General features: G+C 44.9%; 1 protein-coding gene across 1 annotated transcript; it reads left to right on the top strand.

Moving 5' to 3' along the window:
* Window positions 1-24: 24 nt before the first annotated feature.
* On the top strand, window positions 25-5316 carry LOC115128488 (proline-rich protein PRCC-like). The gene is made up of 7 exons (XM_029658357.2): window positions 25-1862; window positions 1989-2036; window positions 2501-2980; window positions 3418-3516; window positions 3755-3901; window positions 4173-4238; window positions 4537-5316. Exons 1-7 carry the CDS (start codon window positions 1545-1547, stop codon window positions 4621-4623), a joined length of 1245 nt encoding a protein of 414 aa, XP_029514217.2. The 5' UTR covers window positions 25-1544; the 3' UTR covers window positions 4624-5316.
* Window positions 5317-16824: the final 11508 nt, after the last annotated feature.

Genomic DNA, 16824 nt, shown 5'->3' with positions numbered 1-16824 from the left:
GAAAAAGAAAAAGGGCGCATGGCAGCAGCGGGCAGCAACCAAAATGGTTGCGATAATTGTTGGATTGAAATGGTGCAACCAAGAGTAGTAATATGTTTGGAGTTTTGTGTAGTTTAAGGTCTGGAAAGTCAGAACGTAAGGATTTACAGTTAGAAAGAATGATGCTGTTGTTGGGGTTACAAATAAATGGTATTGAAATTCAGTTCTGTTGGATTCTGGCTCATACAGAAGTTTAGTAGATATAATAGCAAAAAGAGCAGTAAAAAATAATATTGTGGATATACAGGTGCAGTTAGGTAAAGGGGAAATTAAAACATTGATTCAGAAAAATGGGTTTGGCAGAGACAATGGGATGAAAGTAGTAATGGCAGACAGTTTTATAGTACAAGGATATCTGTACTGGACATCGTGGCATATAATAGGAACAAAAGGGAGGAAGTTATGTTGTGTGGGATGAGATTAGGGCATACAGGATTGAATTGATCTTTGAATGTATAATGGCTGTATGGTAGAGGAAACAGTTGAATATGTATTATTATTTTATGAAATGTATGATGTGGAAAGGAAAGTTTTTTTGACAGGGCCAGAATGCACCTGTCAGTTGGTTGTGATTCGCCAATAAAACTTGAAGAAGAAGAAAAAGTTGCAGAGGGCAGCTTGAAACTGAATTTCCTGAAGTCCCACACAGATGAAAGTCATCCATGTTGGAGGACTGGGGTTGGAATGGCGAGAAGAAGCGAGGCAGAAAGAAGGTGCAAGGTGAAAACCCCAACCTACTGTGAAACACAAGCCTGAGTACTTTCTCCTTTGGAACAAGTACAGGAGAAAAAAATGCATGTTATGTGCCTGAAAACCCTGAGTAGTCTTGCTGGGGATCAGAAATGTCCTGCGTGAGTGAGACAGATTGACAATATGTAACAAAGCGTCTCGTCTGCCGGAAAACCACAAGAAGAAGAAGGTAGATTTGCGTCGAAGCTGCGCAATAAGTAGCAGCTTGAACACTTCTGTTTTGCACGCATCTATCCATGAATGGCATAAGAGACCCAAAAAGGAAATGCTAGCAATTGCTAATGTTATTGGATAGAAATAGCTATTTTGGTGGAGGAAAGAAACCATGGGGTATTGACTAAATCGATTGCATGATATTAAATGTAACGGTAAACTACAATTAGCTTAACGTTTACATTAAAATTCTGTTAAAACGACCTGCTGAGGCCTTATTAGCTACGAGTCAATCAATCCTCGGCCTGTTTGAAACATTACCCTGCAGTGTGGCTCGACTTGACTTGAGCCTCGCTAGCCTTTGGCAAGCCAGTTGTTTTTAAATTCAATTTTAAAGCTAGCAATGAAGTTGGTCCAATTTTAAATGGTTGTCCACAATTTAATTGTTCTCATGCAATACGTCTCATATACTTTCCTGGCCAAACAATTGTAGCTAGCTATCGTGAGCTTGGAAAGTGGGTCGTGGGTGCAGCTGTAGCTAGTTAGCCATATCTGTATTTACCCGCTACTTATGCGAACAAGCTGCTGCAGAAACATCGATAATGTCTTTGGTAGCGTATGCTAGCAGTGATGACAGTGATTCAGAAACATCTAGTTCCATCATTCCGGGGAGCAAACCCGGGGGGCTTTTCGCACGCCTTCCTGCCCCAAAAATATCTGCCTCAGAGGCACTAGGAAACGTGCGACCAAGCAAAGGGGCAACACACGCATCATCACGGAACACTGTGTCAAGGGATGGCGACGAGGACTCCGTTACCCGTTCTCATGCATTTAAAGGAGGGTTGCCTTTCGATTTACCTAAGCCGAAGAAGCGAACAGAGCCTGTCAAAATCACTATACCTGAGATAAAAAGAGGGGATGTAAGTAACAGGACCACAGGTTCATACCTAGGCTACATTTTAAACATTCAATTACAGACCTTGTTTGCTTGTTTTTAAATGGATTCAAAGTGGAGATTTCAACATGATTCTATGTCTTGTCAACAGTCTGACTCTGATGAAGATGAACCAAGGAGAAAGAAATCCCTGCCCCAGGTAACCTGACTTGCACTTGCATTTTAGATCATTCTCAATGTCAAATTCTCAGTTTGTGGACATAGGCCTTTCCAACCATACATATCATGATCTGACCCCTGATCTAAGTCACCACTAGCTGGCCTCCGCCCACTAGACAACCCTGAAACTAAGTCACTGTTCTAGCCAGCTACCACCCGGTACTCTACCCTGCAACCTAGAGACTACTGCCCTATGTACATAGTCATGAACAATGGTCACTTTAATTATGTTTGCATGTTGGTTCACTCACTTTATGTATATACTGTATTCTATAAAATAAAATAACTTTTTTTTTATTGCTACTGTAGGTATTACTGCACTGTTGGAACAGGAAACATAAGCATTTCGCTGCACCTGCGACAACATCTGTAAATCTGTGTACGAAAAACTTTGATTCAAGGACATGCTTTCTCATTGTCTTTCAACCTATCTCTCTCTCTTAGGGCCCTGGCACTGGCCTTTCCTCCCTCCTGCCTCAGCCCAAAAATGTGGTTGTGAAGGAGATGCAGAGGGCCCTAGTGCCTCACACCCTCACCAAGCGGCCGGAGCCAAAGAAAACCACAAAGCCCTCTTTAGGGTCCTCCCAGGGCCACGCCAGTGCTAGCGCATCTCCCTCCGCCATCAAAGCAGCAGCCAAGTCGGCTGCCCTGCAGCTAGCGAGGCAGATAGCTGCTGAGGAAAGTGACGAGGAACTGGCCCCAGAGAACTACTTCTCCCTGGGAGAGAGCTCCAAACCTCTCCCCGCTGTGATCCCCAGCCTGAACCCGGAGCCTGTCCCCACCTCAGGCCTACTACCCGCTCCTGCAAGCATACAGCGTGGTACCTTCCAGTCAGACGCTCCTCTGGACTTTAGTGCGAACCAAGAGGGAGCTTGGGGAGGTCAACAGCTAGGGGCGTACCAACAGCCCTCGGCAGAGCCTCAGGTACTGAGAAAATGCTGTGTTAATAGATATAGTTATCTTTCTCTCTATATGGATGGACACACAAACTTTATTGCTTTGCAAAGCATTATATAAAAAAATGTTGCCAATACACCAAAATTAACTACAATAATACTCAACTTCTACAATATACCAAATACAATAGACCCGCTGTGCATTACCTACTTAAATCTCCAACTACAACTTATTTTAGAAGAGAGCAAATGATCTATATCAGTCTCTTACCAAGCTGATATACAGGTTCAAACATCAGATATACTCTGCCCAGAATGGATCCTTATTGACCCCTACGAGTTGCTCTTGCAGACAACAGTTCGCTGTAAAATCTCTCTTGTTTTCATCCATTGAGACACATCAGGATAGCGTAATGCTTTTGTCATGTTGATACAGGCTAACAAAAACATTCTCCTGTTGGATAGGGCTACTACAACGAGGCTTACTACCAGGATCCTGAGTCTGACCCAGCGTTGCCTGAGCCAGAGCAAACTGGTTCCTCCGCCCTGTTTGATGATGAAGCGGTATGAAGGTTTCCTGACTTGACAATGGTTTATTGGCTTGTTATTGATCAGGAATGTTCTTCCCCCCCCCTGATTAATCAGGAAGTCCTGCTTGTCTGACATTATCCTGTATATCACTGAAATTGATTTGTTTTATATTGTCCTGATCATATCTTTAATTGTCGGCATTGTTCATACATTGTATAAAGAGGTTACTGCTTCAAGATATAGAATAGTATATAATGTTTTCTGTCTGCAGTTCATGAGGCTGCAGGGGAAGAGGAACAGGGGCAAGGAAGAGGTGAAGTTCCTGGAGATCAAGGGAGATGACCAGCTGAGTGGCAACCAGCAGTGGATGACCAAGAGCATGACTGAGGAGAAGCAGGAGCGCAAGTCCTTCAGCAAGGTGAGGGAGATTTACACAGGAGCTGTTCCGATATTGCTTACACTTGTCCACTCCTTCCAGATCTGTGAACATATAAAGGGTTGTTAGGGGCTAGGCGTTGAATTGGAAACTGGATCGTAGTAGTGATGATGGGGTAGGGGAATATTAGGCAATAGTGGAACGAGAGCTGTGGAGTTGGTGAGGCAGGACTTTTTCCATGTGGAAAGGTGAGGATTTTGTCATCTGTTCTCAACCTTGTTTGGCCTGACCCCCTGACCTCTTCCCTCTATAGAAAAAGGGAGACCAACCCACAGGGCAACAGCGACGCAAGCACCAGATCACATACCTCATCCACCAGGTGAGTACATATACATTGCTAGATCGTGTTACAGTACTGTCTTGGAATCTAACACCAAGGTCCCATTCAGTAGACCCAAATGGGAGAAAAATAAATAAAATGTGTTCCCACTGGACAAGTTGGACCAGTTTGGCACCAACTGACCATGACTTGGCACACCTATCACTTGCAATTTTTTAAACACTCAACATGCATGATTATTGGCCTCACATCAACATACCTAAATCTAACCAGATATGGGATGTTTACAAACATGTGTCAGTTTGAGCAAACTTTTTCTAATTCTTATCACCTATAGGCAAAGGAGCGAGAGCTGGAGCTGAAGAACAGCTGGGCCGACAACAAGCTGACTCGCCGGCAAACACAGGCAAAATACGGCTTCTAAGAACCGTAACAGGAGGCTTGGTGGCATGCATAGCCCTCCCCCTGAAGATTAGAGTAGTACAGTCCACAAGGTTCCCTCAACAACGTGGGTCATACTATACCCTTGCAGTGGGGGAGGGGTTACACACCTCATAGACCCATCCTTGGAGATGCTAGCACTGACTTTCCTTTTTGTTCACCCTTATTTGTTGGCCTCCCTGGATTTGTGATACTTAAAACATTTCTGATTTAAACCATCATTTTGGTGGGACTATTTTATATTATGTTGGTTCTTGGCTGCATAGGAAATCACATGGTTAAGACACAATATGGTTTCCTGGGAAATACCCTTTAAATGCAATTTCATGTGGTGGTATTTTTCATATTACACCTTGAACCACCAATGATCAATAGTCTGAGAATAAGAGGAACGTTTCCCATGTGGTGTCGATATTTTCTTCATCTTGTATGTTTCCAAGGGTGGGACAGTGACCTGTTCTTAAATCATGTCAATCCAACCCTAAGCTTTCCCTGGGTTTTTGGATGTTAGAAAACACATTTGGTGGTCTGGTTGGAATTGCCCTGTGGTGGAGACACTTCAACCTGACCAGTTTGGAATATGTCTCTATTGGATTTTGGGGGAGAGTTGGTATCTTTTTAAAGGAGCCAGAAACTCCTACTGTCCTCTGTGAATAAACATGATCATATACAGTGATGACAGAGAGACTTATTGAAATTGTACACTTAACAAAATATGAACATAACAATTTAAAATATTTTACTGAGTTTATTCATATAAGGAAATCAGTCAATTGAAATATATTAATTAGGACCTAATCTATGGATTTCACATGACTAGGAATACAGATATGCATCTGTTGGTCACAGATAGTTAGGGGCGTGGGTCAGAAAACCAGTCAGTATCTGGTGTGACCACGATTTGCCTCATGCAGTGCAACACACCCTTTGCATCGAGTTGATCAGACTGTTAATTGTGGAATGTTGTCCCACTCCTCTCCGATGGCTGTGAGAAGTTGCTGGATATCGGCTGGAACTGAAACGCTGTCATACACCTTGATCCAGAGCATCCCAAACATGCTCAATGGGTGACATGTCTGGTGAGTATGCAGGCCAAAAAAACAGGGACATTTTCAGTTTCTGGGAATTGTGTACAGATCCTTGCGACGTGGCCAGGCATTATGTATGAGGTGATGGCGGCTGAATAATGGCAAGACGATGGGCCTCAGGATCTTGTCACGGTATCTCTGTGCAGTCAAATTGCCATCAATAAAATGCAATTGTGTTTGTAGCTTATGCCTGCCCGTATCAGAACTCCACCGTCACCATAGGGTACTCTGTTCACAACGTTGACATAAGCGACCCACTCGCCTAAACATTGCCATACACGCAGTCTGCCATCTGCCTGATACATTTGAAACCAGGATTAATCCATGAAGAGCACACTTTTCTTGTGTGCCAGTGTCCATCGAAGTTGAGCATTTGCCTACTGAAGTCTGTTACGATGCCAAACTTTAGTCAGGTCAAGACCCTGGTGAGGGCAACGAGCACGCAGATGAGCTTCCCGGAGACAGTTTGTGCAGAAATTCTTTGTGTAAACCCACAGTTTCCTCAGCTGTCCGGGTGGCTGGTCTCAGACGATACCGCAGATGAAGAAGCCAGATGTGGATGTCCTGGGCTGGCATGGTTACACGTGGTCTGCGGCTGTGAGGCCGGTTGGACGTACTGCCACATTCTTTAAAATTACTTTGAAGGTGGCTTATGGTATAGAAATTAACATTAAATTCTCTGGCAACAGTTCTGGTGTACATCCCTGTAGTCAGCATGCTAATTGCATGCTCCCTCAACTTGAGACATCTGTAGCATTGTATGACGACAACTTCACATTTTAAAGTGGCCTTTTATTGTCCCTAGCACAAGGTGCACCCGTGTAATCATGCTGTTTAATCAGAATCTTGATATGCCACACCTGTCAGGTGGATGGATTGCTTTGGACAAGGGGAAATGGTCACTAACAGGGATGTAAAAAAAATTGTGCACAAAATTTGAGAAGCTTTTTATGCATGTGGGACATTTTTGGGATCTTTTATTTCAGTTTATGAAACATGGGACCAACACTTTACATGTTGCATTTATATTCCTTGTTCATTATAGTAATGAGCTGTGCAATTTGAATAAAATAAAACTGCCATTGTTTCTCAACCTGTGGAAAATGTTTGAGGATGTTGCGTTCTCTTCAGAGGTAGCGTGGATGTAAAATTTGATCTGTTATGCATTTTACCGTCCCAGCTAGCTAAACAGGTTTTTCAATGGCTTCGCTGGCCAGGCCTCAACATTTAGTGATTAATTGGTCATCCATATATCTGAAGAGTACACTGTGCACATTCTTCTGGTTTTGTTGTAGCTCGATATGGTGATATACGGGGACCGCATCAATTCTGGATCTAAAGACATACTGTATGTGTAAGAAATATGCTAATAGCTACGTATAGCAATTTGATAGATAAAGGTGCATTCATTGCTTACACATATCCAATCCACTCAGATCTTCAAGGGTGAGAATTAAGGGAAATGGAGCATGGAGTGGCAGTTTCCTTAATTAATCCCTTTTGTTTTTAAATCTGAAAATGAACACAGTCCAACGATCAGGATTTTACCTTACGTGATAAATCAACTAGCTCATAAGTGTTTTGTACATCGACACTCCTAAGTCAAAGCAAAATATATCACAATTTAACCATCATGTTCACATGTTGACATTGGCAGAGACAAAGCCTGGTGCCGTGAAAAGCACCCCATTGAGGGCAGTGGAAAAGCAGACAGACTGCTTGATTTCTAAAGGTGTTACAGTTAACTACTTTCGGCACTCGGCTCCTGCAAAGGTCTGTGCTTTGTCAAGCTCCTTAGGAGGTATTTCGATACTGTATATCAATGAAGAGATGTGAGAAATACCATTTTGTTTTACCCTATACTTTGTTACATGTTTTGTGCTGTTAAAATCAAATATTTAAGTTCCTGACCATTTTTGTCAGATTTGATACGTATTGTACAATATCCTGTCCACCAATGTCTCAGCTCTTAACATTGCCTAAAGAGAAACTGAAATAAATCTGTCGATGGTACCGACACCTGGAAACCAAGACCAAGTTAAAGGCTCCATCACAGGCATTTGCACAGTAACTACTCTTCATATCAACTTGCACCTGGAAACCAAGACCAAGTTAAAGGCTCCATCACAGGCATTTGCACAGTAACTATTCTTCATATCAACTTGCATTGAAAGTGACATGCATCACATGCATATGAAAATAATGAAATGACAAAAAAAAAAAGAGTAGAATACAATGTACAACCATGAGTTTGTCATTAAATAACTACTTCTTCCACTTTCAAAACAGATCCAAATAATTGATTTACTGTTATTGCCAGGAGTCAAACAGAGTAAACTGTTCTGTGAGTATCTAGTAATGACATTAAGTGCTCAAACGCGGGGACCTTTGTCTTTTTTCTGGTTCTCTGTGGGTGGAACTGCTTTTTTCATTTCTTAGTCGCCTCTGGTGTGGCAACCACCTCTGCGGTAGCCTCAGCCACTGGGGCAGCCTCTGGAGCTGCCACCTCTGGAGCTGTAGCTGCCACCTCGGGCACGACAACTTTTGGAGCCACAACTGCAATCACCTTTGAAATGCTAGCCTCTGTAACCGCGACTGCTACATCCTCTGGAACTGCAGCTGCAACAGCCTCTGAAACGACAGCCTCAGGAACACACAAAAAATAAAAGGTTCGTGGAGTAACCTTTAGGGGTTCTTCTTCAAATTGAAACTGTAGAGCAACCCCTATAAATTCTTTGAAGAACCATTTGGGGTTAATTTTTTAATCCCCCCCCTCCTCCATAGCCAGAAATATGTTGCAGTTATATTCAGAGGTGTATGGAAAATGAAGTTTGTGAATCCAAAAAATAGTAAGTATACAGATGATTAACAAAACATGCACACAACAGTATTCATACCTTGGTTTTTGTGGTAAATGTGAATGAAAAAAACTTGAAAATGGTTTTCATACACATCCGATGGGATATTCATTGAAGATACCGATGCCAATTGACATACCTTTGTATGCCTCGTCTGTATACCTACAGACACAAAAGTGAGCAGTTCAGTCAACTGCACCCAATACAGCTAGCCTTCAGCCACTTTAATAATGGGAATTGATGGAAATTGATGTAAAATATATCACTAGCCACTTAACATCAATCTACACAAAATATCCCATAATGTCAAAGCAAAAACAGTTCTAGAATTATTTTGAAAATGTATTTAAAAAAAATATGGAAATATCACATTTACAGCCATGAGCTGCCCAGTGACACAAGCCTACCAGACGAGGTAAATTACTTCTACGCTTCGAGGCAAGCAACACTGAAGCATGCATGAGAGCACCAGCTGTTCCGGACAGCTGTGTGATCACGCTCTCCATAGCCGATCTGTTTAAAGATCTTAATCACGTCAACATTTACAAGGCCGCAGGGCCAAACGGATTACCAGGATGTGTACTCCGAGCATGCGCTGCCCAACTGCCAAGTGTCTTCACTGACATTTTCAACCTGTCCCTGACCGAGTCTGTAATACCAACATGTTTCAAGCAGACCACCATAGTCTCTGTGACCAAGAACACCAAGGTAACCTGAAACCTGAATAAATGACTGCCGACCTGTAGCACTCAAGTCTGTAGTCATGAAGTGCTTTGAAAGGCTGGTCATGGTTCACATCAACACCATTATCCCAGAAACCTTAGACCCACTCCAATTTGCATACCGTCCTAAAAGATCCACAGATGACGCAATCTCTATTGCACTCCACACTGCCCTTTCCCACCTGTACAAAAGGAACACCTACGTGAGAATGCTATTCATTGACTACAGCTCAGCGTTCAACACCATAGTGCCCTCAAAGCTCATCACTAAGCTAAGGACCCTGGAACTAAACACCTCCCTCTGCAACTGGATCCTGGACTTCGTGATGGGCCGCCCCCAGGTGGTAAGGGTAGGTAACAACACATCTGCCACGCTGATCCTCAACACGGGGGCCCCTCAGGGGTGCGTGCTCAGTCCTCTCCTGTACTCCCTGTTCACCCATGACTGCATGACTCCAACACCATCATTAAGTTTTCCGATGACACAACAGTGGTAGGCCTGATCAACAAGAACGATTTAGACAGCCTATAGGGAGGAGGTCAGAGACCTGGCAGTGTGGTGCCAGGATAACAAACTCTCCCTCAACGTGATCAAGACAAAGGAGATTATTGTGGACTACAGGAAAAAGAGGGCCAAGCACGCCCACATTCTCATCGACGGGCTGTAGGGGAGCTTGTTGAGAGCTTCAAGTTCCTTAGTGTCCCCATCACCAATGAACGGTCATGGTCCAAGCACACCAAGACATTCGTGCAGAGAGCACAACAACGCCTATTCCTCCTCAGGATACTGAAAAGATTTGGCATTGGTCTTCAGATGCTCAAAACGTTCTACAGCTGCACCATCGAGAGCATCCTGACCAGTTGCGTATGGCAACTGCTCAGCCTCCGACCGCAAGGCACTACAGAGGGTAGCTTCCTGCCATCCAGGACCTCTACACCAGATGATGTCAGAGGAAGGCCCTACAAATTGCCAAAGACTCCAGCCACCCTAGTCATAGACTGTTCTCTCTGCTACCAAATGGCAAGCGGTACCGGAGCGTCAACAGCAGGCATCTGTCCGGGAGGCCTGCCATCCAGGTGGGGTTGACAAACTCTGGGGCTGGAGTATGTCGTCGTACTCGGGCCTCTGGATGACACTGTTGCTCAAGCAAACAGCCCTGGTAGATAATTAGTTCGGTGTCAAAGGTCAATACCTAATCCTGAAGTTAGCTAATTATACTCACAACTGACACTCATACCACTCTTACACTCCTTCTCTAGGGTTGTGTCTATATTCCCCTGAATGATGTCCTCTCCTTATATCCTTTACTTTATAACTATAGAAGGCTTAAATTGGCCTCTACTATATTGCTTTGTCCCCTCCAGTCATTTCAGATCAGTGCTAATGACATTGTCTCCTTAAACTATTCAAGACTATTGAGACACAACCCCTGACTACCTTTGAAACAAGATACTCACCACAAAAGGATCATCAGCTTGATAAACATCTTCCGCATCCTGGAAACACCTTTGGTGCTTGCCATATCTGATTCTTCAGTTATATAAATGGGGACTGAGTTTGGGGGTAAGAAAAGGAAGCACAAATGAATCTTTGTTTGGCGCTTTAGTTTTAGATTAGCAGCAATATAGGTACATTATCCATTTCAATTAATATATTCAATTTATATAAAATATACCCGTGGGCTGCAACTGAAAAGAAAAACACATGTAAGAAATACATACAGAATTTAAGTAATAATAAATTAGTAGAAACAGGAAAAGAAAAACAACCTCCCATCCCACGAAGGAATGTGCCTACCTGATTTAGGCAACACAGTGAACAGTTGGGAGTTGAGGTCAATTTAATCTGAAAATGTTTCCTTGGTGTTCAATACAGTCTGTGAACAAACTTAAAACGTATAAATTGATGGTTTGGATTACAGGATACCAAGGTCATATTTTTCAATATTCTGTTCCATACACATGCACGCACGCACGCGCGCACGCACGCGAGAACGCACGCAAACACACACACACACACACACACACACACACACACACACACACACACACACAGGCACGCACACACACTAGACACATACACAAACACAGACCGTACATGTACACACTTAAAGGCATGCACGCACACACCTACGCAAGTGAACACAGATAGATAAATCAAAGTCTACCTTATTCATAACTACCCAGGCAACTGTGTAACCATAAACAGTGGTTTGAAATTCAATACACGATAGTGTTGGAATTACATATATTTTTGGTTGTATGTCGAGCAAGTTCATGTTTATTGTTCACTGTCTCGTCACGTTTCGGTACAATTTCTGTGCTTTGTGTGATATGAAATGTGCCTTAGTGACAAATATAAATATATAATGTGAATGATAATGCCCTGCCAAATATGTTTATTTTCACATCACGATGGCAATGCTACGTCATTGGTGGCAGAAATGATTTCATAATTAAAGAGTAAAATAATGGAGCCATGGTTTGCTGTCATTGTACAATGAATATATATAAATATAGAGAAAATTAGAAAAGGGGGCAAGCAGACAGGTATGTTGTTATAAGCATTGATGAGCCTTTATGAATAAGGCTAATTATGTATCTTTATATTTTCAACTGTAACACTTTTTGATTCGATTTTTTTTTACTAGAGAACATATGTAGACACTGGTATGGTGCTGGAGATAATGGATAATGAATATGAGGTTAAAAAGTGGTGACGTGCACCTTTTCTTATACCTATGTAGTAACCGTGTAATTACTACAGTGTTGTTGCATACTAACGTAGTGATTGCTTTGTAATGGCATACTAATGGACTGAGCAGTTTTTGTAATTACACATGTTTAAGGAGTAACAGTCCCGGTTTCTCAAAACAGCTTCATTTAATTTCTGTACAATTCTAATTAAATTACTGAAGTACAATGTAGCATATCAATATTTTGTTGTTACTAGTGAAATAAGAGTTATACAGGTATAAGATACATTTCATGCAAAGTGAGTAATAAAGGTTTACAATGTATTTCCAACCTGTGATCTCATAGGGCTGCTTGTTTTAGGACCCATCTTCTCTCTATTCCTAATATAGGACAGGACACTGGGAGTGTTCCAGCAGCCAGAGGGTTGCTGTCATTAATATCCTATGTGCTACCTACTGCCATTGTACCCTTGAGTAAGGCACCTAACCCCCAAAACTCATCCAGTGGGGCTGCTCTCGCTTTCTCTCTCTGTGTTTGTGTGTGTGTGTGTGTGTGTGTGTGTGTGTGTGTGTGTGTGTGTGTGTGTGTGTGTGTGTGTGTGTCAGTGGTGGGAAAAGTATCCAATTGTCATACAGTACTTGAGTCAAAGTAAAGATACCTTAATAAAAAATGACTTCATTAAAAGTGAAAGTCACCCAGTGAAATATTACTTGAGTAAAAGTGTAAGAGTATTTGTTTTTAAATATACTTAAGTAGCAAAAGTAAAGGTATTATCACGACTTCCGCCAAAGTTGTTTCCTCTCCTTGTTCGGGTGGTCGGCGTCGCCGGTCTTCTAGCCATCATCGATCCACTTTTCATTTTCCATTTGTTTTGTCTTGTCTTCCCACACACCTGGTTTCAATTCCATCATTACATGTTGTGTATTTAACCCTCGGTTCCCCCCATGCCCTTGTCCGGAATTGTTTATTGTAAATGCTTGTGCACGTTATTCTGGTGTGCGTCGGGTTTTGTAACCATTATATTGATTGTTCTGTTTACGGTGATTTGTATTATTAAACTGTGCCGTTGTAACACAGTTTTGCTCTCCTGCGCCTGACTTCTCTGCTGCCAGTATGCACCCCTTACAGAATTCCGGACCAAACTTATGGAGTCAGCAGGAGCAGGTACCCCCGGTATAGGGGTGGAGGAGCGCGTCCGGGAGCACTCAGCAATGCTCCACCATCTTGGCACCGCCATGGACCGCGTAGTCCAGATAATGGACCGTTGGGAGAGACAGGGAGTTCTACCAGCGCCTCCACCAGCACAACCGGGGTCTCCACTACATTACATTTACATTTAAGTCATTTAGCAGACGCTCTTATACAGAGCGACTTACAAATTGGTGCATTCACCTTATGACATCCAGTGGAACAGTAGTGCATCTAAATCTTTTAAGGGGGGGGTGAGAGGGATTACTTTATCCTATCCTAGGTATTCCTTAAAGAGGTGGGGTTTCAGGTGTCTCCGGAAGGTGGTGATTGACTCCGCTGTCCTGGCGTCGTGAGGGAGTTTGTTCCACCATTGGGGGGCCAGAGCAGCGAACAGTTTTGACTGGGCTGAGCGGGAACTGTACTTCCTCAGTGGTAGGGAGGCGAGCAGGCCAGAGGTGGATGAACGCAGTGCCCTTGTTTGGGTGTAGGGCCTGATCAGAGCCTGGAGGTACTGAGGTGCCGTTCCCCTCACAGCTCCGTGCAGGCAAGCACCATGGTCTTGTAGCGGATGCGAGCTTCAACTGGAAGCCAGTGGAGAGAGCGGAGGAGCGGGGTGACGTGAGAGAACTTGGGAAGGTTGAACACCAGACAGGCTGCGGCGTTCTGGATGAGTTGTAGGGGTTTAATGGCACAGGCAGGGAGCCCAGCCAACAGCGAGTTGCAGTAATCCAGACGGAGATGACAAGTGCCTGGATTAGGACCTGCGCCGCTTCCTGTGTGATGCAGGGTCGTACTCTGCGGATGTTGTAGAGCATGAACCTACAGGAACGGGCCACCGCCTTGATGTTAGTTGAGAACGACAGGGTGTTGTCCAGGATCACGCCAAGGTTCTTAGCGCTCTGGGAGGAGGACACAATGGAGTTGTCAACCGTGATGGCGAGATCATGGAACGGGCAGTCCTTCCCCGGGAGGAAGAGCAGCTCCGTCTTGCCGAGGTTCAGCTTGAGGTGGTGATCCGTCATCCACACTGATATGTCTGCCAGACATGCAGAGATGCGATTCGCCACCTGGTCATCAGAAGGGGGAGAGGAGAAGATTAATTGTGTGTCGTCTGCATAGCAATGATAGGAGAGACCATGTGAGGTTATGACAGAGCCAAGTGACTTGGTGTATAGCGAGAATAGGAGAGGGCCTAGAACAGAGCCCTGGGGGACGCCAGTGGTGAGAGAACGTGGTGTGGAGACGGATTCTCGCCACGCCACCTGGTAGGAGCGACCTGTCAGGTAGGACGCAATCCAAGCGTGGGCCGCGCCGGAGATGCCCAACTCGGAGAGGGTGGAGAGGAGGATCTGATGGTTCACAGTATCGAAGGCAGCCGATAGGTCTAGAAGGATGAGAGCAGAGGAGAGAGAGTTAGCTTTAGCAGTGCGGAGCGCCTCCGTGATACAGAGAAGAGCAGTCTCAGTTGAATGACTAGTCTTGAAACCTGACTGATTTGGATCAAGAAGGTCATTCTGAGAGAGATAGCGGGAGAGCTGGCCAAGGACGGCACGTTCAAGAGTTTTGGAGAGAAAAGAAAGAAGGGATACTGGTCTGTAGTTGTTGACATCGGAGGGATCGAGTGTAGGTTTTTTCAGAAGGGGTGCAACTCTCGCTCTCTTGAAGACGGAAGGGACGTAGCCAGCGGTCAGGGATGAGTTGATGAGCGAGGTGACGTAAGGGAGAAGGTCTCCGGAAATGGTCTGAAGAAGAGAGGAGGGGATAGGGTCAAGCGGGCAGGTTGTTGGGCGGCCGGCCGTCACAAGACGCGAGATTTCATCTGGAGAGAGAGGGGAGAAAGAGGTCAGAGCACAGGGTAGGGTAGTGTGAGCAGAACCAGCGGTGTCGTTTGACTTAGCAAACGAGGATCGGATGTCGTCGACCTTCTTTTCAAAATGGTTGACGAAGTCATCTGCAGAGAGGGAGGAGGGGGGGGGAGGAGGATTCAGGAGGGAGGAGAAGGTTGCAAAGAGCTTCCTAGGGTTAGAGGCAGATGCTTGGAATTTAGAGTGGTAGAAAGTGGCTTTAGCAGCAGAGAGAGAAGAGGAAAATGTAGAGAGGAGGGAGTGAAAGGATGTCAGGTCCGCAGGGAGGCGAGTTTTCCTCCATTTCCGCTCGGCTGCCCGGAGCCCTGTTCTGTGAGCTCGCAATGAGTCGTCGAGCCACGGAGCGGGAGGGGAGGACCGAGCCGGCCTGGAGGATAGGGGACATAGAGAGAAAGGATGCAGAAAGGGAGGAGAGGAGGGTTGAGGAGGCAGAATCAGGAGATAGGTTGGAGAAGGTTTGAGCAGAGGGAAGAGATGATAGGATGGAAGAGGAGAGAGTAGCGGGGGAGAGAGAGCGAAGGTTGGGACGGCGCGATACCATCCGAGTAGGGGCAGTGTGGGAAATGTTGGATGAGAGCGAGAGGGAAAAGGATACAAGGTAGTGGTCGGAGACTTGGAGGGGAGTTGCAATGAGGTTAGTGGAAGAACAGCATCTAGTAAAGATGAGGTTGAGCGTATTTCCTGCCTTGTGAGTAGGGGGGGAAGGTGAGAGGGTGAGGTCAAAAGAGGAGAGGAGTGGAAAGAAGGAGGCAGAGAGGAATGAGTCAAAGGTAGACGTGGGGAGGTTAAAGTCGCCCAGAACTGTGAGAGGTGAGTCGTCCTCAGGAAAGGAGCTTATCAAGGCATCAAGCTCATTGATGAACTCTCCGAGGGAACCTGGAGGGCGATAAATGATAAGGATGTTAAGCTTGAAAGGGCTGGTAACTGTGACAGCATGGAATTCAAAGGAGGCGATAGACAGATGGGTAAGGGGAGAAAGAGAGAATGACCACTTGGGAGAGATGAGGATCCCGGTGCCACTACCCCGCTGACCAGAAGCTCTCGGGGTGTGCGAGAACACGTGGGCAGACGAAAGAGAGCAGTAGGAGTAGCAGTGTTGTCTGTGGTGATCCATGTTTCCGTCAGTGCCAAGAAGTCGAGGGACTGGAGGGAGGCATAGGCTGAGATGAACTCTGCCTTGTTGGCCGCAGATCGGCAGTTCCAGAGGCTACCGGAGACCTGGAACTCCACGTGGGTCGTGCGCGCTGGGACCACCAGATTAGGGTGGCCGCGGCCACGCGGTGTGGAGCGTTTGTATGGTCTGTGCAGAGAGGAGAGAACAGGGATAGACAGACACATAGTTGACAGGCTACACAAGAGGCTACGCTAATGCAAAGGAGATTGGAATGACAAGTGGACTACACGTCTCGAGTGTTCAGAAAGTTAAGCTTACGTAGCAAGAATCTTATTGACTAAAATGATTAAAATGATACAGTACTGCTGAAGTAGGCTAGCTGGCAGAGGCTGCGTTGTTGACTATGTAGGCTAGCTGGCATTGGCTGCGTTGTTGACACTACACTAATCAAGTCGTTCCGTTGAGTGTAATAGTTTCTACTGTGCTGCTATACGGGGCTAGCTGGCTAGCTAGCAGTGTTGATTACGTTACGTTGCGTTAAAAGAACGACAATAGCTGGCTAGCTAACCTAGGAAATCGCTCTAGACTACATAATTATCTTTGATACAAAGACGGCTATGTAGCTAGCTATGCAGCTAGCTACGATCAA

Source organism: Oncorhynchus nerka, linkage group LG4 (assembly GCF_034236695.1).
Source record: "Oncorhynchus nerka isolate Pitt River linkage group LG4, Oner_Uvic_2.0, whole genome shotgun sequence".
Classification (NCBI taxonomy): domain Eukaryota; kingdom Metazoa; phylum Chordata; class Actinopteri; order Salmoniformes; family Salmonidae; genus Oncorhynchus; species Oncorhynchus nerka.
This window is presented reverse-complemented; position numbering and strand designations above follow the sequence as displayed.

Bases quoted from the DNA above. Each gene is read 5' to 3' on its own strand.
- LOC115128488 (XM_029658357.2), top strand. From the start codon at position 1,545: ATGTCTTTGGTAGCGTATGCTAGCAGTGATGACAGTGATTCAGAAACA. The intron at 2,037-2,500 runs GTAACCTGACTT...TCTCTCTCTTAG, and splicing joins GAAAGAAATCCCTGCCCCAG to GGCCCTGGCACTGGCCTTTC. The intron at 2,981-3,417 runs GTACTGAGAAAA...CCTGTTGGATAG, and splicing joins AGCCCTCGGCAGAGCCTCAG to GGCTACTACAACGAGGCTTA.